General features: G+C 31.3%; 1 protein-coding gene across 1 annotated transcript; it reads right to left on the reverse strand.

Annotated features, from left to right (window-relative positions):
• Nucleotides 1-9039: 9039 nt before the first annotated feature.
• LOC103500375 (auxin response factor 11-like) lies at nt 9040-10550 on the reverse strand. Its single transcript, XM_017047269.2, has 4 exons — nt 9948-10550; nt 9716-9831; nt 9538-9633; nt 9040-9441 (listed from the first exon to the last, which is right to left on the reverse strand). The coding sequence occupies exons 1-4, from the start codon at nt 9985-9987 to the stop codon at nt 9280-9282; spliced, it is 414 nt and encodes a 137-aa protein (XP_016902758.1). The 5' UTR covers nt 9988-10550; the 3' UTR covers nt 9040-9279.
• Between the last annotated feature and the right edge of the window lie 12520 nt (nt 10551-23070).

Raw genomic sequence — 23070 nt, forward strand, 5'->3', positions numbered from 1 at the left:
TTAAACCACCATCATCGATATGGAAACATTTTATAAAAGTAGAAGGATGTGATCCGAAATATCCTAGGGCTGCTTGTAAACATTGTGCGGCTTCATATGCTTGTGATTCCAAAAGAAATGGTACCATTAATTTAAAAATACATTTAGAGAAATGTAAGATGTATGTAAATCAAGTGGAAGATAATGTTGAAGGAGAGGGAGATTCTGAAAGTAGATTGATGGTTGCATCATTCACTCAAGAAAATTGTAGAACAATGCTTGCTAGGATTGTTATCTTGGATGAATTGTCATTTAAGTTCGTAGAAAGTGAAGGGTTTCACCAATTTTGTCGAGCATTAAATCCAAAGTTTGTGATTCCATCAAGAGTAACCGTTGCAAAAGATTGTTTTCAAATGTATATGAGGGAGAAGAAAAGTTAAAAGATGCATTAAATCGAAGTGGCCAAAGAGTTTGTTTAACAAGGATACATAGACTTCTGTGCAAAATATTAATTATATGGTTATAACGGCTCATTTCATTGATGATGATTGGAACTTGCACAAAAGAATTTTGAAATTTTGTCAAGTAGCTAATCATAAAGGAGATACAATACAATAGGTAGAGCCATTGAAAAGTGCTTAGAAACTTGGGGTATTGATAGGCTCTTTATTGTAATAGTTGATAATGCGAGTTCAAACGATGTCGCCATTGCCTACTTGGTTAAAATGTTTAAAGGCATAAATGGGTTGGTGTTGGATGGTGAATTTATTCACATTAGATGTTGCGCCCATATTCTTAATTTAATTGTTAGTGATGCCTTAAAAGATTTCCATGTGTCTATCATTCAAATCAGAAATGATGTGAAGTATGTTAGGTCATCTTCTGCTAGATTGCAAATATTTAAAGATTTTGCTAAAGAATATAAGACGTCAACAAAAAATTGTCTTACGATGGATGACAACACGAAGCAATTCTACTTTTACTATGTTGGATGAAGCAATTAAGTGTCAAAAGACTTTTGAAAAATTAGAGGAGTGTGACCCTAGTTATTTGTCAAAGGATGATATTCCTACTGCTGAAGAATGGGATAATGCAAAAGTGTTTGTAAAGTTCATAAAGACTTTTTAAGAGGTAACAATGAAGTTTTCTGCATCTATGTTTGTGACTTCAAACATATTTTTTCACAAACTTTGTTTGATTCAAGAAATAATTTGTGAATACTCATCGTATGAGAATGCATTATTGAGTCACATGACATTAAGCATGCAGACAAAATTCAATAAGTATTGGGGTATAACTACAAGTGAGAAGACCAATTTATTATTGTCACTAGTACAAATTTGGGTTTTAACGACACTAGTAATCAAATTATTGTGTCGTTAAAAATAAAAATCAGGGTGGGTGGAAGTAAAATGTGTCGCTAAAACTAACAAATGCAGAATTTTTAATGACACAGTTTTTGGGTCGTTATTTAATTTTTCTTGACATAAATTTTGCGTCTTAAGAATAAACTCCAGCAATTTTTTTTGATCTAATCAAAGGGTAATCTTCTAAGGATAAGAGGTAATAGATATAACATTTTGTCCTTTATTTATTATTATTTTTATTTACTTTTTTATTTTATTTATCTACTTTATTTTACTTTATTTTTATTTTATTTTGAAAAGTTTGATTTGAATTTGAATTTAACCATTTGTTTTTTAAAAAAAAAACAAAAAAATGAATATCACATCTCCTTCCTATTTATTTTCCCTCAACTCACCTAATTCTCTCCTAAGATTTTTTTCCTCTCCCTCTTCTCTTCCACCTTCCACTCTTAAAACACGATACTGCCCTCTCTATCCAATAAAAAGAATTTCTTTTTGAGAGGGTATGTTAGATTGAGATCAATTGGAATAGTTGAAAAAAAGCTAAGGAAACTATTATGTCAGATTGGTCTTCAAAGGTAACTTTTTTTTTTTTCTCTATTTCCTTTCTCTTTTGAGATTGTGACTAATTATAACGGTGTATTTTTTCAAACTTTTTTTTAAATTACATTAATTGATTTTACGGTGACTTCAATTTTGTTAGGGATGTGCTTTTATTGTTTCTTCAAATTTAGCACCAATTGATTTCAATGTACTTCAAATTTTTAGATTTAGGTCATTTGAGTTGTCTGCTTTACTATACTTTAATTTTGTAAGGTTTAGGCCAATTAAATTTATTGTTACATCAAATTTAGCAGATTTAGGCGAATTAAGTTCAATGAATTTGTTATATTTAGGTCATTTGAGTTTACTCCTTTAATTTTGTTAGGTTTAAGCCAATTAAATTTATTTTTATTGTTGCATCAAATTTAGTAGATTTAAGCTAATTGATTTCAATGAATTTGTTAGATTTAGGTTTTACTTCTTTAATTTGCATCAAATTTAGTAGATTTAGACCAATTGATTTCAATTAATTTGTTAGATTTAGGTCATTTGAATTTATTAGCTAAAGATTTAGATCAATTGATTTAAAATGTGTTTCAAATATGTTAGATTTAAGTCATTTGAGTTTATTATGCTATTTTTAAATTTGTTTAAGCCAATTGATTTAAATTTGTTAGATTTAGGGTTTTAATTTGATTGTTATTAATTTTTTTTATTTACTGTTTATTAAATATATTGATTAGAGTTGTGAAAGGCAGAATAGTTTGTTAGGTCTGTATTTATTTCCCAAACTTGTATTATTTATGAACCGGTATATTATTTCCAATATATTATTTTATATTATTTTCAATATATTATTTTATATTATTTTAAATTATTTCCGATATATTATTTTATATTATTTTAAATTATTTCCAATATATTATTTTATATTATTTTAAATTATTTCCAATATATTATTTTCAATATTTTATTTCATATTATTTATATTATTTTCAATATATTATTTTATATTATTTTATATTATTTCCAATATATTATTTTATATTATTTCAAATATATTATTTTATATTATTTCCAATATATTATTTATATTATTTCAAATATATTATTTTATATTATTTTCAATATATATTTCATATTATTTCTAATTTATTTTTTTATATTATTTCAAATATATTATTTTATATTATTTTCAATTTATTTTTATATTATTTTTTATTATTTTCCAATATATTATTTTTTATTATTTCGAATATATTATTTTATATTATTTCGAATATATTATTTACAATATATTATTTTATATTGTTTTCAATATATTTATTCTCAACCTCTATATTATTTCCCAACCTTGTACATTATTTCCAACCCGGATTATTTGTCAAATGTATTGTTTTGTGTATTATTTGTCAAATCATTTGCCAACTATTTTATATATCAACTTGTATTATTTTTCAACTTGTATTTGTCATATTTTACATTGTTTTGCTAGTATTATTATTAATATTTATTTTTTAATTTTTATAATTGTAAAATGTATGAAAATTCATTTGTTTTTTTTTTCATATGGATATAAAAATTGGAGATGGAAAAGAAGTGATGTTCATCTATGGATTTTATGATTTAAATTCCATAAATACATGAAATTTCTCATTTTGAAAAATTAATTAATAAATTGTTTATAAACAAAATATATCAACAATTTTATATTTTAAAATGAGACTGAATAGTGTTTTTTTTTATTTATTAATTCTCTTGATATTCCCTACTTATTATTTTATGTTTTCTTTTTTCTACTAACCACTTTCTTTTCAAAATTGATCAATCCAACTCCAATTTTCACCAAAAATCTCTCTAAATTTCATTTTGCCAGAACTCTTCCCTCTCATTTTTGCCATTTTCTCCTAAAAACTCTAGCAATCTTCTTTACTCTTCTCTATCCATTTTGTCATTTTCTCCCAAAAACTCCAGCAAATCTTTTTTGATCCAATGGAAAGGTAATCTTCTAAGAGGTAAGAGGGCAATGAGTATTCAATTTGTTTGAGAGTTTCTTCCCTTTTTTTCTACTTTTTGTTTGCTAATTAAATTTGCATCTAAAAAACAACTTATTTTGATTTTTGTTACAAATTCTCTTGATAATCCCTAAATATTCTTTTATGTTTTCCTTTTTCTACTAACCACTTTCCTTTCAAGCTTTGGTTTCAAGAATTTTTATTAGCAATCATTCCCTTGGGTCTGACATCCTAACTTGCCACCAAGCTACGGTAAAAAGTAAAAGTAAATTTTTTTTTTGTAAGTTAAATTGTTGAGTTTCTTATCATTTTTCTTGGTTCTTGGTTTTTTTAAGTACATTACATTTTCCAATTAGTAAAAAAATTTAATTTTTCCTTACTTAGATGATTTTTTTTTTACTTTTTCAAACTTGTGCTAATCTATGAAGTATCATGCTATGTAAGTTTCATTATCATCTAATTTTAACATTTATGAATAGTGATAGACTAAATTAAAAATTATACGAGGATAAGTTACAAAACTATGACTTCTCAATTTAAACCATTAAAGATTTGCTTATGTGTTGTATGTCAATGATGATGTTTTCTTGTGCTATGGTTCCTAGGGAAAAGCAAACATAATTTGGATCAATGCATTGTCTACTCGATTTTTTGGTTTGAATTTGATAGAAGAGGATCTACAAGAGATCTTTGATAACAACACTTCCCAATCCTCATGGTAAGAAAGTTTTGAGACTTACTTATTTTGCAACTGCATTTTATATATTATTTGGATTTTTTGAGTCACCTTCTTATGTAAATTTTTAGAGTGTTTGTTATTTGTTACGTTGTTTGTTGTTTTCTCATAACGTTGGTTGCAACTTTTGTTCTTGGAATAACTTTGATAATGATGTTAACTTAATTTATCAGAAGCCTCTGTGGAGGGTAATCAAGATATGGGGGTGGGGATTTAGTAAGCGTGCTTTATGTTTTGCAACCATAACTTAACTATTTTGTTTTAAGAATCATGTTGACATGTACTTAGGAATGTTGCTTTGATTATCCTATACAGTGGTAGCCATTGAAAAGCTATTTTGTGCAATCCACTTAGACATATGTTTTAGGAATCGTGTTGACATGTACTTAGGAACTTGATACTTTGTTATGTTGACTATCCTGCAGTTATGGTAGTCATGGAAAAGTTATTTTGTTCGATCCACTTAAACATATGTTATAGGAATCATATTGTTTTGTAATGGCTTTGGAGGAGGGGGGCCTAAGGGTAAATTTATTGCTAAGTTTCAACTTGATGCAAACTAGAACATTGCTTGGAATCTAAAGATTGAATTGGAACTTACATTTGCAACATTTATATACTATGTTTGTGCTTATTCTTATGTAGTCAGTATTTTTTTTTTCTTTTGCGTTCCTTATGGGTCTTCTATTAAAAACCTTGTTTGTATGAACTTTGGGCACTTATTTTGAAAAGTTTATTAGTCTGCTTATTAAGAAGGTGATTTCTGTTTCGCATGTACTTAATGTTTATGCATTTTCCATAATGAATGTTGGCTAAGGTTCATTTTTTTCAAATTTGGAGGTATAGTTGAAGAATCCATGGACTATGGTATCAATCAAGTTCATTTATGCGTCAATTTGGTTAGATTAGACCACACATACATGTAACATTACAGTTAATTTATTTTTTGGATTATTGTAAAACCTTTACCGACAATGTAATTTATATTTTTTTATTATCAATATAAATATCTTTCCAAACATATGTGGGTAATGTTGAAATTTAGTATTTAATTTCTTTGAAAGAAGAAATATATGACAGAAAAATATGTGTTGCGAAAATGAAGAATAACGACACAAAACATGTGTCGACATATAAGCCTTTATTAAATAGAAACAGTGTCGTCAAAGCACATTTCTTGACAACGATTTTGTGTAACGAAACATTTACAATGGCAATACATTAGTGTCGAGTTATATTGAAAGATGACACACTTAAACCGTCGTTATAAGAGTATTAATGACAATATATTTCTGTCAAGTGATATATAACGGTGACACATTTAAATTGTCAATATAATAGTATTAATGACAATATATTCGTGTCAATGTATAGATAATGATTACACTTTTAAAGCGTCAATATAAGGTTATTAATGACAATAAATTTGTGTCGAGTAATAGATAACGGTGACACATTTAAAGCGTCAATCTACGAGTATTAATGACAATATATTAGTGTCAAGATATAGATAATGGTGACACATGATTTGTGTCAATATAAGGGTATTGATGACAATATATTGGTATCGAGTTATAGATAACGATGACATATTTATTGCGTCAAGGTAAAGGTATTAATGACACAATTTTGGTGTCATCTAAGCATATTTAATGACACGTTTTCCTAAGTGTCGTTAAATAATCTTTCTTGACAGTGACTTCAATGACGCGAAAATTGTGTCGTTGAAAGTCTTTATGACGCAAAACTTGCGTCGTTAAAACCCAAATTTGTAGTAGTGTGTATGTTTCTGTAGTTCTTGACCCTAGGTACAAGCTAGCTTATGTGAATTATTGTTTTAATGAATTTTTGGAGGAAGATTGTTCAACAATATGGATGAATAAGGTTGAAGAAGCATTTCGTCGATTGTGTGATGATTATTATATGAGAATGTCAAAAGAAAAATATTTACAAACACAATCATGTACACCTATTGAAGGATTTGGCTTTCAAAGTCACTACTACAGAAATTGGATTACTTGACATTAATATAGCGTCAAGTAAACCTTTACTTGACGTTTTTAAAAGTGTCAAGTAATCGACTGTCAAGTATAGTTAAATTACTTGACACTAAAAAACCGTCAAGTGTATCTTTACTTGACACTAAAAAGACGTCAAGTATACCTTTACTTGACAGTAATAAACCGTCAAGTAAACGTTTATTTGACACTATATGGACGTCAAGTAATCTACCCTCAAAACCTTTACTTGACACTAAAAAGACGTCAAGTATACCTTTACTTGACACTAATAAACCGTCAAGTAAACATTTACTTGACACTGTATGGATGTCAAGTAATCTACCCTCGAGATAGCATGCACGATATTATTTACACGTCAAGTAAAATTGTATAGTTGACACTATAAAACCGTCAAGTAAAATATTATATTTGATTCAAATAAGATAGTATACTTGACGTGTATTTAACGTTATGTATATTGTTTATTAATATATTAAATATATAAATTTTCCATTTTCTACTTCCTGCATTAGGTTCATTATTTTCCAACCAGTAGTTACACAACAAAAAAATGACAAATAATTGAGTATAGTAAACCAACAATAATTTTGTTCTTCTCATCAATGTCATCAACAATTACAGAATTCCAATCCAAATATAACCAACTAAAATTTCCTACATGTGGCCTATTCCAAAATCAACAATAATAATAGCTATCTTATATAACCAAAAACATGTGTTATCTACAAAAACTAAAGTCTATCCCCTTACATATATTGCCTCATGTATATAAGTATAATGACTATATAAACAAAACATTTATACAAAAAAGGTTATGGACATTCTCATATGTTAGCCATTTACAAAATTAAGATCATATCTAAATGTCTATCATATGTACCAAGCTAAAAATTCAGCCCACTCCATTCGTACTTCATCCAATTCAAGCTTTGAGCATGAGTTTCTCGTAGCAATCTATAAAACATAAAAGGTCGAGTAGTCACGTTGTTAAAAAAAAGTCAGATATTATACTATTTATAACGTTACAATGTAAGTAGTTTAAAAACATACCGCAACAGTAATAATGCTTGTGTTGTTACTCACAATTTCGTGCATGTACCTCATGATATAATATCCACATTCAACAGTACCTACTTGTAAAGGACACTCTAACACAAAACCAAATAACAATGCATATTAGATTATGTGCTAAATTAAATTGTAAATAATTTTATAAATATCAATAGAAGAAATATAGGCTTTAATGTCGGTTGGGAAAAATGAAAAAAGAACATTAATGTCAGTTTTGAAAAGGCGGATGTTTAATGTCGGTTTTCCACCGACATCAAAGACTAAGCTTTAATGTCGGTTTTAAACCGACATTAAAGGTCCGCCATTTTGAAAACCGACATTAAAGGTCCATTTAAATTTAAATTTTAATAATTTTATTTTGTGAAAAATAACACGCTTTAATGTGGGTTTTCAACCGACATTAAAGGTCAATTTAACTTTTTTTAATAATTTTATTTTGTGAAAAAATAACATTGTCTCTTTCTTACTTGACTCTTTCGACCCTCTCCTACTCGCAATCCCTTTTCTTCTCCAAATGAATCCGTCCATTTCTTCTTCGATGACTTTTTCTTCTCCGATGTCCGTTCTTTCTCCGAATAACCATCGTTGCCACCATTGAGCTTGTCGCCACTATTGTGATCGATGCCACCATTGTGCTCACTGCCGCCAATTTGCTTGCTCCCTCCATTGTTGTTTTGATCGCCCACCCTTCAAAACAAATTCTTCGCGTTTGCCTCCTTCTAAACAAACTCGTCCGCATCTCCCTCTCACATTCTCACCCTAGACTATTAATGCCGCTCCTACCTTTAACATTCACACATTCTGCATCCACCTTCTAAACAAAATCGCTCGCGTCTCCCTCTCACATTCACATTCTCCCTCTCACATTCACAACAACGGTAATTTCCATCTTCTTTCAAGTAGTCACGATTTTTTTAATTTGGGGGTTTAAGCTGCAATGTTTTTTGACTTCGATTTAGACTACAAACCACCCATCAATCTCAAAATTCAATTTATTTCAGTATTTGAGTATTTGTGGACATGATTTTAATTAATTTGCAGCTTTGTTGTTATCTTTCTATCTTGCGTTTAGTGATTCGGTTATTTCATTCTGATGAGGACTGAGTTTGGGTTTTGCTCAAAATTCAACATGAGTTGTTTCAGTATTTGAGTATCTGTGGACATGATTATTACTTCTAAATCCTTTCTTTTTTTTCTCTCTTTGTAGGTAGAATCGTGATTGGATTATATGGGCAGATTGTACCCAAAATTGTAGGTATGTCCTTCCATCACGATATAATTAATTTAAATTGAATGGAGCCTTATGCTTGCTGTATTATCTCTGAGTTTATTGTTCAACCGAACATATATTCATGAATGTGTATACACTTCTTTCAATGTACTAGTTTATGAGTTGTATATCAATGGAATGGGATATATCAGGGGTGACCTAAAAATAAATAAATAGAAGCCCCCACCCACTTCAATCTTGGAGTATCCTGATTTGGGAAAAGGAGGAGGTTGGTTTGAGTTTATATATATATTGAAGAGAAGAGGGGTGTAAGGTGTTAGGAAGTTTCAGAAAATGGGATTGTAGGATGGGTGGATGGATGGCTAAGAAGGAAGAGGAACAGAAGAAGGATTAACGCTAAGAAGTAAAAATATATGCATACATCAGCCTCTGGGTATAAAGTGATTTGAGCATAGACTTCATCCGAATCCTTTTCAGCCTAAAAAATTGAAAGCAAAAGAAGAAAATGAACATGAAGAATCAACATAAACAAAGTAGGCAAGTGTACATGAACAAAAGAGAAAATAAGTAATACCAGCAAACGAATGTTAACAACACGACATAGGATCTTGGGAGGGAGATCAAAATGAGAGATTTGGTGATTAAGCTCCTGATTTGTGGACTCTTCCAACTGATGAAGAACCAAAAAGCAGAAGAAATTTATGAGGGGTTTTTGTTTCAAGGGTGAAATTGAAAAAGAGATGACAAAATACTTGTTCCATATGACTCTGCGGGAAGTAAAAAACCCTTTCTCCATCGATAGGAACTTCAACAAGAGGTCCTGCACATGCCTTCCACAGCTCCTCATACAGATCCTCACCTTCCAAACCTACCCACCAAACATAATCAATCAAACACTCCAAAAACACCTCGAAATTTCAGTCCTTTGGGTGTTTTGATAAACACCAAATTTGAAAAAAATAGAGAGATTCAACTGGGTTTCACCTTTGTGAGACTCCCCTGGTTTCTCTTCGTAAAGCGTCATACAAATTGAAAAAATGGGTCTCAGTCTAAAATGCCAAAAATTGAAGAACAACAAAAGAAGCCAAAGAAGAAGAGGAGAAAATAGGAACAGGGGAAAAAGGGTCTCTCTTTTCTCTCTCTCTCTCTCTCTTGCTCTGTTTTTCACAGTCTGAAAGAATGGTAAACTGTCGTGCTACTGCTACCCCATCTACCGATCAATCAAAGGACGAGGCACAGAAGAAAGAAAGAGAGAGGGAAAAAGCTAAGAAAACAGGACGGTTAAGCAAGCAATCATAATTAACTGCACAAGTTTATTTTCCCCAACCTCGTTTCTTTTTTCTGCTTTTTTTCTGTAACAGACTGTGTCTGTGATTATTATGTGCTCAATTTCTTTCTCTCCCTCATCTCCTTCAGTTACAAATCAAGCTTTATGCAGCATAGAAAAATGCTTCCGAGGGAAAAGAATTTGTTGGGATGTCTTTAACTGGGTTTCACCTTTCAAATTCTGTCATCTCATTTTTCATTCACCATTTTTTCTCTCTTTCAAAAATTTTTTATTGCTTTTTATTGCCAATTATAGTTTTGAAAACTTTATGATAGTTTGAGCACAATCTTCCGACTCTTGGAAGTACATTATTTGAAACAAATGACAAATTTGAAGTAAACTTTTTTTTGGTTGTTTATGAAGTGGGACCAGTGGATGAATCCACTTTTTAAAATATCTATTTTGATTTAGGTGGATGGATGAGTGTTTTCTCGATAATAATAATAATTAAAATATCCTATAGTTAGTAAAAAGTGATGTGATTCTTCTACTTTTTATTTTTTTATTTTAAAATTTTGGAAATAGAGAGACTAAAATTATCCAAATTTGAGAGTGAATATTGAAAAGAAAAGTAGAAAAAATGGAAGTAAGTCGTACAATTATTAAAATGATGTTTTGAAATGGATGGAGGAGATTTAATGAAATAAATGAATTTAGTTTGATTAATGTGTTAATGTGTTATGGGTATAGGTATTGGAGCTTGGGATAGTGGTACATTCGGTAATTATAGGAATAGGTTTGGGTGTTTCCGAAACTCCAAAGACAATAAGACCCCTTGTCGTTGCCATCACTTTTCATCAGTTATTTGAAGGCATGGGACTTGGAGGTTGCATTGCTCAGGTACTTCATCCAAATTCCCCCTTTTCTTCCTTCTCTATCTCTCTTCTTAATCAAAACTTGCATCAATTATTTTTTCTTCTTTTAATCATTTGAAAACCCATAATGTGGATGGCGATCATAGGGTTTGTCCATTTGTAATTCAATTTCTGGGACCTTCGTCTTCTGTGTGCATTCATGTTAATTTTGAAATGGGTTCATGGACATATATTATGTATACATACAACTGTGTAGAGAGTTAAGATCATTGTTATATTTATTTTATATCCAAGATATAGTTACATTCATTTACATAATCAATTTTTATATATTAACTATCATGTTAATTTTTATACTCTAATAATGCCACTGAGATTGAGATTGAGATTTGAGATAATTTTCAAAGCTCAATAATGCCTTTTTTTTTCTTATTTGTTATTTGTTATTTATGATTTCAAATGCCAAAGTTTGGTTCTTATGTAAGGGAGCAACATTGCAATTTATAACGTGACGTAACATTGCAATTTATAATGTATCACGTTAATGTTGATCATGTGCATCGTATCCATATGCCCATGTAGATTATATATTATGTTTTTTTCATTGTTGTTGGAGTGGTGCTTGCAGGTTCATTTTCATCATCCTACCACTATAATAAAAGAGTTTCCAATACTTGGACGTTGTAATGCTTAGAAATTGCCTTTTACTAGAAATAAAGAGCCAAGGATAGATTGGAAACAAAGACATATTTATGAAAAATAATTTCTAACCCAAGGATAGATTGGAAAAAAAAACATATTTATGAAAAATAATTTCTAAGCCAAGTAGATTGGAAACAAAGACATATTTATGAAAAATAATTTTATAACCGATAAAGGCCTTCAATAACACCTTCAAAGATGTCGGTTTATAACCGACATTGAAGGCCTTTAATATCAGTTTATAACCGACATTAAAACCCAACTGACATTAAAGGCCTTTAATATTAATAACGCTCGGAAAGATGTCGGTCGCCAAGTGACATTAAAGGCCAGATTTCTTGTAGTGTATATTTACCTTTACCGCTTTCCAGAATGTTGTTTTTCTGGTCTTTTTCAAATTCTTTTGATATTGGAAAATCGTCAAGGCCCTACATTTCCCAAAGTATAGTATAAATCAAAATGAACTAATTTTTTTACCGATTAAAAGAAAAGGAAACATAAACATAGTTAGCTTACATATTCGTTACGTATTTAATATCATCTCGAGAGCTTATCCTCAACGAGTCAGTATGGTACACCACATCATCATATGGATTCATGACTATTAATGACCAATGATCCCAAAATGAAATATATATATGCAAGTAATTAGTATTTTGGTACTAATACAAGTTTAAATTGATTAAAATTATATTGAATACTTACCCAGGATTATAAGGAGCAACAACCAATTGATCATGTTTGGAAGTCATTACTCTACTACATACGAATTAAACCAAGGTAAAGTAACATTGCAAATTCTTTAAAGAAATGACAAAATTAAACAAAGGTAAAGTAAGTAAATTTGAAATCACATACAAATTAAAGTACTTGGAGTTTGGTGTTAGTTTACGTCCTAGGAACTACCAAGCAATAATTAGAGTGATTGAAGAAAAACTGAAATGGATACTTCTTATTCTTTAGTTCATTCTCTCAATCGTAATCTTAATGTTAATCACTACCAACATTACTCCAGATACGAATCGGCTTTTGTGAAGCGAAGAATAAAGAAATTAATTAATGAATTAAAGAGAGAATTAGCCAGGAAAAAAAGCCAGAACTCCTCAGCTCCAAAACTTCCTAGTTCTTCGGATTCTATGGTGTATTATAATTCAACAAAGATGTAGTTGGAATCTATACATCATTAAAAAAGAAAATTACAAAGTGCTTTAAAATAAAGAAAAGTATACGTAGTGTGTGATGTTTAAGTTGTTTCTTTTTCTTTACTACTACTTCTATAACTTTCATTAGGTGCAGCGGCGGGTTTGTAAAACAGAGTACATAGAATTATCATTCCCTCTTCTAACAAAAAACTGAATCCTTTTTCTTTTCTTATTTAATACAAGTTAAAAATTAGGTTGGGCGAGAACCATTAGTTAGTCACTTTTGTTCTTCAATACAAACAACAAACTAGCATGTACTCTAGTTAAAAAGGAGTCCAAATAGAAGAAAACCTCTTAGAATTTGAGGCTTATTGGTATTATTAATGAGAATGATATATATGTTTTGATCTGACCGTGGGTTAGAGTTAGTGTGGGAGTGGTCGAACTACAGTGGGTCGCCATCGGAAGGTCGTGGGTCGCTGTCGGAAGTCTGTGGTTAGTCATCGAAAGACCGTTGTTCACAGTCCAAAGCCTGTCGAGGTCGCCATCTGAAGTCCGTCACGTGTGGAGATGCCGTCTGACGAAGCCCGTCGCGTGTGGAGATGCTGTCTGAAACCCATCGCGTCTATGGTGGCTGGCGGTGGAGCATTTGCCTGGGTTGTAATGGTCGGCTACTGAAGATAGAGTGACTGAAGATGGAGAGATTGAGAGTTTTGGGAAAGAAAGGGGCGTTGAAAGGTTTGAAGCAAAATTTTTAATAAATTTGTTTTTAATAACATAATTTAATTATTTTAATAAATTTCTTTTGGTAAATTAATTTTTAATAAGTTTCTTTTTACTAAATTTATTTTAATAAATTTATTTTATTAAATTAATTTTTAATAAGTATTTTTAATAAATTTATTTTAATAGGTTTGTATTAATAACTTTATTTTAATAGGTTTGTATTAATGACTTTATTTTATTTTAGTAAGTTTATTTTATAACTTTATTTTAATAAATTTATCTTAATAAGTTTATTTAATAGAATGAGAGAAATAAAAAAAATATTTTTATATTTTATATTTTTATATTTTTATACTTCACGTAAATTTTTATCTTTTTTAAACTATACTTGACGTTGTTTTCACGTCAAGTAAATGTTCGTAAAACTTGACACGAATAAAGCGTCAAGTAAAATGTCCTTTATACTTGACGTGAAAAAAACGTCAAATAAAGGTTATCGTAAAATAATTCAAAATATTCCATGAAAACTCCGCTTTTTTGAGACTATACTTGACGTTTTTCCTTTAAAATGGTCAATATAACAAAAATGTCAAGTATGTAAAAATACCTAGTGTCAAATAAAGTATATTTTGTAGTAGTGAGTCAAAGTGAAATACCCTCTATCTCATCTAGTGGATCTTATAAGGCACGTGCTGCTATTCATGATAGATTTAAACAAAGTAACAAAACATGTATAGATGAGGCTAAAATAGAGGTGGCTCGTTATCTGGATGAGGCTCGTATAGAAGATGAAATACTTAGATTTGTTAACTTGGTGGAAGGTGAATTCCTCTCGATTTAAGATCATTAGCCAAGTAGTCAGGAACATCTACAGTATTCCTATATCAACTGTGCCTTTTGAGTCCGCCTTTAGCACTGGAGGACGGGTGTTAGATTCTTTTCGAAGTTCTTTAACTCCTCAAACTGCAAAGACACTCATTTATGCTTAGAATTGGATTCAGTCTAAACCTTTGGATGACATGACTGAACAAATTGACAGGGCTGAAGAAATTGATGAAGGTTATATTCTTTTTGATGTACGCATTTAAAATTTTCAATTATCCCATATAAGCTAACGGTTTGTCATTTTGATCTAGAATTCATAAACATAGGAAAGGAGATGGAAGCCACATTTGAAAATATGAATAATAATGACTCAATGGTTTAAAACCCTACTCTCAAATCTTTATTTACATTTTTTTATTTTAAATTGTTAACTTGTTAAATATTGAATCTTGTTTTTTTAGAGTCTTGACGTACGATGATGGAAGTAATTTGGGTTATACAAAGTGTAATGTAGACAAGGTTAAAGCAAGTAGGAGGCACATCTAGTCACCGTAGTTTTTTTGTTAAGGTCGGAATCCAGCAGTGATGGTAATTATACACTCTATATTATGTTGCAATTACCATTTGGTATATGGATGAACATTTTGTGTATATTATGTAATCTGAAGGAAAGCTCAAACGATTCAGAAAAGGCATTTTTCTGCTTAGACAGTTTATTATGGAATGATTAATGTGACTAAAATTTAGTGTTTTGAATAAATATCAAAGATGTTTCATTCCAAATTCTTTTTCATGTGAAGTTGCGTACAATGTGCTCTTTCCTATTTATCTGCTACCGCTAGTTGAGCCACTATTTTTGCTTGGAATAAAGCACAAAATGGAGAAATTAAAAAAGTTGGTTGATAAATCTAATTGCCATAAAGTTAATAAGTTAATTTTATTTTGCAGGTGTGTGTTTATAGTTGTTCTTGCATTTCCATCATTAATCCATGATCCTTGAAGCTCAGGAATTGGTTGATGTTTTTACAAACACTGCCAGTTCTTTGGCCAATTGTTTTTATGTTCTCTTTATGCTGTCCTCGTAGCTCCTGGATTCTGGCAATCGACTGCTGAATGGAAAACACTCTTCGATCCAGTTAGGGCATTAATTGGGCAGCCTAAAACTGATGAAAATGCTGTAGACGACTCCTCAAGTGAATCACAATATTTCTGGTTATTTATTAGTTATATGTTTTTGTTATTGTAATTGATGTTTTTTGCGTCTGCACAGCTGTTATTTATTAGTTTATGTTTGTGGGACCTGGTAGGCATTTTACTTCACAGCAACAACATCAACAGTGAGCGTTTTTGTTTTGCTCCTTCATTCTCTCTCTCTCTCTCTCCTTTTTTTTTTTTTTTTTTTTTTTTTTTTTTTTTTTTTTTTTTTTTTTTTACCTTTTGTTTTGTGCTGTTCAAATGGGGGTTTTGGTGTCTTGGGTTCCTTAATGGTCGAGCTAGGGTAAAATGGGTTGTAACTTGCTAAGTTTTGCCATATATATATTCAAGTTTTTGAGTTGCATTGCTTGAATTTCTGTCTTGAGATTCTTTGTTTTAGGTGGTGCAAGGCTTTATAAATGTGGTTGTTAGGCATTTAAGCTTTGGTTTACATTGATGCATTTCTCGGATGGGCTGACATCGATGTTGTTATTGTGTTTGAATATGCATGATTGAAACTTAACTCTACCTTCTCAAAAAGTATGGTTAGTTTGTTTTATGACTATGCTGTGGAATTTTCATTATCTATTGTACTTTCTATCTGTTGATTTTTTTTCCTTTTACAATATCTCAAAGGATGGCACCCTTCGAGCTTTTAACCATGGTTGCATCTCAAACAAGAAAACAATCTTCCATTAATGGCACCCTTCAAGCTTTTAACCATGATTTGTCCTGTTTTTACTTTTTCATTTACCTTTTCGGTGTTTGAAGAAATGATAAAGTTAGAGAATCTTTTTTTTTTGTTGTTGTTTGAATGGGTTGTACGGGGAATTTAAGGAATTTTGAGAATGTCCTTGTTGGCGGAGATATAGATGTTTTTTTTTTTTTTAATTGTGCATTGAAAAAAAAGACCCGACCCGAATGTGGGTCGGGTCGGGTCGGGTTGCATCAAGTCGGTTTTGAAGGAAACCCAACCCGATCCAATTACACCCCTACATTTTTGCATTTAATTTGTTTATAAATAGCTTATTTGTCAAATTGTTGAAAACTTTTTATTTTTTGAAAATTTAGAAATTACAAAATTATTTTTTCTCTCCATCTCAACCCTAAATCCCAACCTTCCAATTTTCATCTTTTTCTCAATTCTCTTTAACGAGTCCCACAATCCGGTTCTTAGTCCAGAATATAGCAGGTCAACAATAGTGGTGGTCCCCGATTCAAGTTCGTGAGGAGATTACGAGGAACGGGAGTCTTCAAAGGTATGTTCTTCTCTTACCCTAATTTTATTTAATTAGCGTAATTTGTATGTCAATCTCTAAATTAGTTAGATGCAATCTAGAGAAAAGTTTTTATTCTTAATTTCGCTGCATTTGTATGCTTTCTATCAAGTCTTGGTTGAATCACTTTTGTAAAGATGGCTTCAACATGATTTGCGGTGGCTAAGTTTAAACGAAAGCGCTCTTTGGAGGAAAAAGATTAGAGTTATATTGGTTCAACAAAATGTAGCAAAAATCTTAAATGAAGAGAACCTTTTGGAAACTATTACAAAAGCGGAGAAAAAAGATATGGATGAAATGGCCTATTCGATGATCCTTCTATATCTCAGATGAAGTCCTTAGGCTAGTGGATGAGACTACTACTATAAGGGAGTTGTGGAAAAAGCTAGAGAGTCTTTATTTGACAAAGTCCTTGCCAAATAAATTATATCTAAAAGAAAAATTCTTTGGATATAAGATGGACCAAAGTAAAGCCTTAGAAGAGAAGCCAGATGAATTTGATTATAGTTGATCTCAATAATATCGGTGAGAAGATGTCAAATAAGAATCAAGCAGTGATTCTTTTAAATTCATTACCTAAAACATAATGAGAGGTTAAGACAATGACGGATGACTTCAAGGCTAGACATCTCGAAATTAAGAAAGAACGCATGGACGGAGAGTTACTCATGGCAAGAGGAAGAAGTAATAAAAAGAGCTGGAAAGGCAAAGAGGAGTTCCAGGATTTCCCTTTGAATAAGGGGGAAGCTAGAAAGTGTTTCCTTTTTCATAAAAAAGGACAATTTAAGAAATATTGCCCTTTGAATAAGAGCAAGAAAGCATCAAGTAACAAGCATGCAACTGAGACTAGTGCAACAAATGTTACAGGGTATGTTTCAGTAGAGGTTTTGATGGTGTGTCACAAGGATATGTAGAATGCTTGGATCATGGATTCAGGTGCACGTATCACATGACTTCTAATTGGGATTTACTAATTGACTTTAAAAAAATGATGGGAGAAAAGTCTTATTGGGCGATAACGATACCTTTGATGTCAAGGGAAGTAGGTCAGTTAAAATTGCAACACATGATGGGATGATCAGAAAGCTCACAAATGTGAGGTAGGTTCCAAAACTCAAATGTAATCTAATATATCTTCGTGAATTAGCTAGATCAAGTTATGCTTTTAATTTTGACAACTAGAGTTCTGAAAGTTACAAAGGGTTCTTTGGTTAAACTTAAGGGAACCTTAAGGAATGGTTTGTATGTGTTGGAAGGTGCAGTTTCAGGTAGTGGTGGTACGACATCAAAACAGCAGAACAACAAATAGTTCATGTTGTGACAACGGTCAGAATTGATTCTAGAGTACGATCATTAGGGAAAAGTTTAGGTGTATCCAATGATCAATCACCACTAGTTTCACTGATAGAGGCTACAGAGCAGTCTGAATTTGTTGGTGTAAAGTCTCAACAGCAGATGACTTTGATTGATGAGGGAGTTTTCAGTGACAGTATTGTATCTGATTCGAAGAAACAATGGAATAATGCTACGGGAGCAGAGTTGTTCTCTTTGCAAAAGAATTAGACATGGTCATTGGTTCCAAAACCTCCTATTTAGAAACTCATTGAAACAAAGTGGATTAAGCCAGGAGGTGACAGTAAGCCATGGTATAAGGCTAGATTGGTAGCCAAGGTTGTTGCAGCTCAAAGGTTTAAGTATCGTTCAGATAAGCTGAAGGTTAATTCCAGATGATAGGGTGATTGGGAGAATCAATTTAGTGTCTTAAATAGTTTGTCATGAGGGAGATTCGTAGAAAAATGACAAATATTTAAGTGGTTTAAAATGAGTCTTATGTTGAGGGCAGAAATGTAATTATACCTCAATAGAATTTTTGCAAGTATTCACATCTTCTTCTTTAGGTCTTTTAATATAGAGACAAGAAAATAATGAGAGGTGTGAGAGAGGGGCAGCCAATGCAAGAATAAAAAAAACCTCAATGAGAGAGACAATTTTTCTTACAAACAAGAGAGGAGAAGAGTGCGGTCGACGGGGAGGAAGACGTTGAAGTTTTGGCATTAGTGACAACATGCATTTTTTAGTGGTGTTCAATGGCGGGTTTCAACGTGGTTTGACTGAGTATTTCGATCGTGGTTTTTTTCACGTGATTTAGCCGTGGGTTAGTTCTTCTTGGATTTGTAGTAACTTGTTCGAGACGTGGGTCTCCGGTCAAATGAGGCAATTTTCGGTGGTTTTAGGTCTTGATATCAGAGGCAGTAGCCGACACGTGGGTCTCTCAGTTTCTTGATGTTGGATCGATAGTAAAGTTGGGTTGGGCGGTAAAATTACAAATTGATTTTACTTGTTAATTTCTATAATTGTATCTTGATGTTGCTCTTAATAAAATCCCTCTAAGCTGATTCTCAAAATGGATGTAGACCGAATTGGTCAAACCATATATATCTTTGTGTCATTTATATCGCTTACTTTGTGGTTATTTGGCTATTGCGTTATGCTTGGTTTGACATTGTGTCCTCTGATCTAGTGCAAAAAACTATACCAAGTGGTTGGGAGCTTGGTATAGTCATAACAAGTGGTAACAAAACCTGGGTGTACTCCCAACACAGTGAAAGATTTTCCTCGATGTATTCCCAAACACACTGAAAGATTTTGCTATTTTGCAACAATTTTCAAATATTGTTGCATATTTTAATATTTTGAACATAATTAATATATATGCGATTGTTCATATTTTTAGTCTGTGAAGTGCAAAACTTCAATTATAATTTCAACTATTAAAAATATGTGTTCAACCAGCCCATCGAAATTCGTTAAAGAGTTAAGATATATTACACATTACAAAGTTGTAAAATGTTGATAGATTCATGCATATATGTGGGTAATACTAGATCCTAGACAACATGAATATGTGAGAGTAATTTTAGAGTAGATATTTTTAGACGAAATGATTTGATAGAGTCATCCGTATGTGAATATAATTCCTAGGAGATTTCGGACAGAAAGGGTTATAATAAGCAAAGCATTACACAAAATACATAAACTGGCACAATACCTCACAAATACCCCGACCAAAAACCAACGCACTAAGACCAAAATGTATCTAAATTAAAGGAGCCCACAAAGCCAAATGATATTAAGCTGGTGCGATTTAACGCCTTTGGTTCTTTTAAAATCAGATCTCAAATGTTTTTTAATTTTTTTTTTAACAGATTAAACTAATAATTTTCTAAGACAACAGTTGTGGGAATAATTATCCAACCTCCCACCCAGGGAGGATGAAATTACTAAGAAAAAGTTTTTCAAGATTCAATCTAAAAATAATGAACCTGGACAAATAATAAGCCGATTTATGATTAACTCTTGAAAAGAATTTATATTTGTTTAATCTAAATTCTACTGATAAAATTATTTAATCTAAATTCTATTAGAGAATTTTTTATAAATATAACATAACACTAAAATATTTACGGTTTATGTAACAAAATAAAAAATTTCATGAAGTCGGCTATTTTCTTTTTAAATACTTCATGTTTGTTCTTTCTTTCCATCTTCTTTCTTCTAAATTTTTCTTTTCCTTTCCATCATTTTTTCTCTTCTTCTTCTGCAATGGTTCCTTTATTCTTTTTTTTTTCAAACTTTTATTTAGTTCATGTACCAAATATAAAATATCAAAAAATATTTACGGTTAATGTAACAAAATAAAAAAGTTCATGAAGTCGGCTATTTTCTTTTTAAATACTTTATGTTTGTCCTTCCTTTCCATCGTCTTTCTTCTGCAATTTTTCTTTTCCTTTCCATCGTCTTTTTCTCTTCTTCTTCTGCAATTGTTCTTGTCGTCACGTACCCGAGACGACGCGGAGCGGCCGACATCCTTAAGAAGGGTTTAATTTTAAAAACAAACAAGAGAGTCGCCACCAATCTTTTTTACGGTGTGATTGGACACCGAAATAAAGTAAATTATTTTAAATAAAATAAAAAAACTGGTCTACAAAAAAAAAATTGAGTTGAGTTCGGGACTCATTTGTGTACGGGGTAGGTGTTAGCACCCCGTAACACCTGTTTAAAAAAATGGTGGCCAAATTTTATGTCTTGAGTAAAATTCAGTTTTTTTAAAAAAAGAATCATGTCTTATTTCATTGCTCACCACTCCAATATTTGGAGCAATGATCCCATAAAATAAGTGGGATTCACCCATTAATTAGACTATATTGAGGAAAAATTCCTTACCTTAAGAGAATGAGAAATTATTACAATTTCTCAAATTCTATCATAGACTAGTTTTCGAATAAAGTTTTTTTTTAAAAAAACATTGATTAAATTTTTTTTTTCTTGGGATTAAATGTCGGACTCCCAGAGATATTGATCCCTCACCTCAAAAATCTAGAAATAACGGACTCCCATAAATTTCTAGATTCCATCGTAGGATTTTTTAACGAAATCGATGTGGGTTATTACAAAAAAAGGCTGATTAGGAAACCTTATGAAATATCTATTTAATTTTGAGTTTTAAAATAAATAATTTTAAAGCAGAAAAAGATTCTAAATGGTTTAAAAATTGAGATATAAGAAAGATTTCAAAATCACATGTAATTAAAGCTATTACTTTTGTACCTTATTCTTGAACTCACAACAATCCTCAATGAAATGGTCATCTATCTCGGGGTGGAATAAACACTGCTTCTCGTTGACACATCCAAACTTCTCCTCCTCATCATTGTTAAACCTTGGTGACAAATATCCAGCTCCACGAGGGATTTGGAAAAATGTATTCATTGAAGTAGTCACATCACACACCTTATTCTTGTATCTTTCCGTAAATGTGTCAACAACATTTGTGGCAGGACCCTCATGATTTGGTAAAGGGTTCTAGTTAACGTTAGAATCTTCTCCTGTCTTCTTGAATTTCAATCATCTGACCTTGACTAGACTTTGCACTTTAGCTTTCAAAGGAAAACAATTACCCCCAACTTAAGACTTGTTCGTCCCGAGCAAGAAAATTAAAAATGTGCTAACATTCAGTCATTCATCATGCAAGGGATTCAATATTATTTTGCAAGAATTAAACTTAAACAATCATGCAAAATTTTTGATGATGTTTTCAAACAAATATGCAAAGGATGTTACGCATGCCTTAACAATTCAACAAAGTAATTTTTTATTAAATATTCAAGAGAAGCAAGTAGTCAATTTGAGGTTGACTTTTAATAAAGTTCATTTATTGGAATCATGTTTAGATAAAACATCTAAGTCTTGCTATTTTGACTCACTAAACATGCTTCGAAAGAATTAAAAAATGCCCTAGGCTTGTTTTCCCTCTACTCTGAAGCGGGAAGGATCCCTCCTTAAACTCGGCCCTCGGTCAAAACATTGAAACTAGCTAGAAAATTCTAAGATAGAATTGTACGGATTTTACTAAGGCAAAGGATAGGCTTTTTCCGTAGGGATTTGTACCTCACTAACATCGGGTAATCCTAACGTTCGACTTAATCGTACTCTTTCTTTCTTTCTTTCTTTTTTCTCTCTCTCTCTTTTTTTTTTTTTTTTGATAAAAGTATTTTGCTAAAAGTATGAATTTTGCTACTTTTTTTTATTGGGATTCTATTTTTGGTAGCAAGCTTTTTGTTTAGCTCCGGCTTGGCTAATTCTAATCTTGGATTTAATCTATTAGGTTCTATGATTGACCGTTCTTTCGAGGTTACAACAAGCGAATTTAAGCATTCTATCCTTTTCTAAAGACTTCTAGGTTCGTCATGGCTCGACAAAGGGGTTTTTTTTCTAATTCATGAGTCAAAGAGATGAAAAGTTTAAAAATTAACCTCAATTTCATAAATGGTTCTTTATCCTATCAAAACAAAAATTGCTAAGAGAGGTGTATCATAGGGGCAATCATCATAAGAAGCTTTGCAAAAACGTTAACATACATGCATTTTCTTTTGCAAGCATTCATTCAAGCAAACAACATTCATTTCATTCATGCATTCAGAATAATACTAAAAAAAAAATTTGGTAAATTTTAATCTACCCAAGTCATGCAAATGCTTAAAAGAAGAAAAAAAATTAGCACCCACCCCCAACTTAAAAACTTGCTTTGTCCTCAAAGCA

Source organism: Cucumis melo, chromosome 4, assembly GCF_025177605.1.
Source record: "Cucumis melo cultivar AY chromosome 4, USDA_Cmelo_AY_1.0, whole genome shotgun sequence".
NCBI lineage: Eukaryota > Viridiplantae > Streptophyta > Magnoliopsida > Cucurbitales > Cucurbitaceae > Cucumis > Cucumis melo.

Coding starts and splice junctions, on each gene's coding strand:
- LOC103500375 (XM_017047269.2), bottom strand. CDS start 9,987: ATGACGCTTTACGAAGAGAAACCAGGGGAGTCTCACAAAG. Junction 9,832..9,947: donor ACCAGGGGAGTCTCACAAAG/GTGAAACCCAGT, acceptor TTTGGTGGGTAG/GTTTGGAAGGTGAGGATCTG. Junction 9,442..9,537: donor TTGTTAACATTCGTTTGCTG/GTATTACTTATT, acceptor TCAATTTTTTAG/GCTGAAAAGGATTCGGATGA.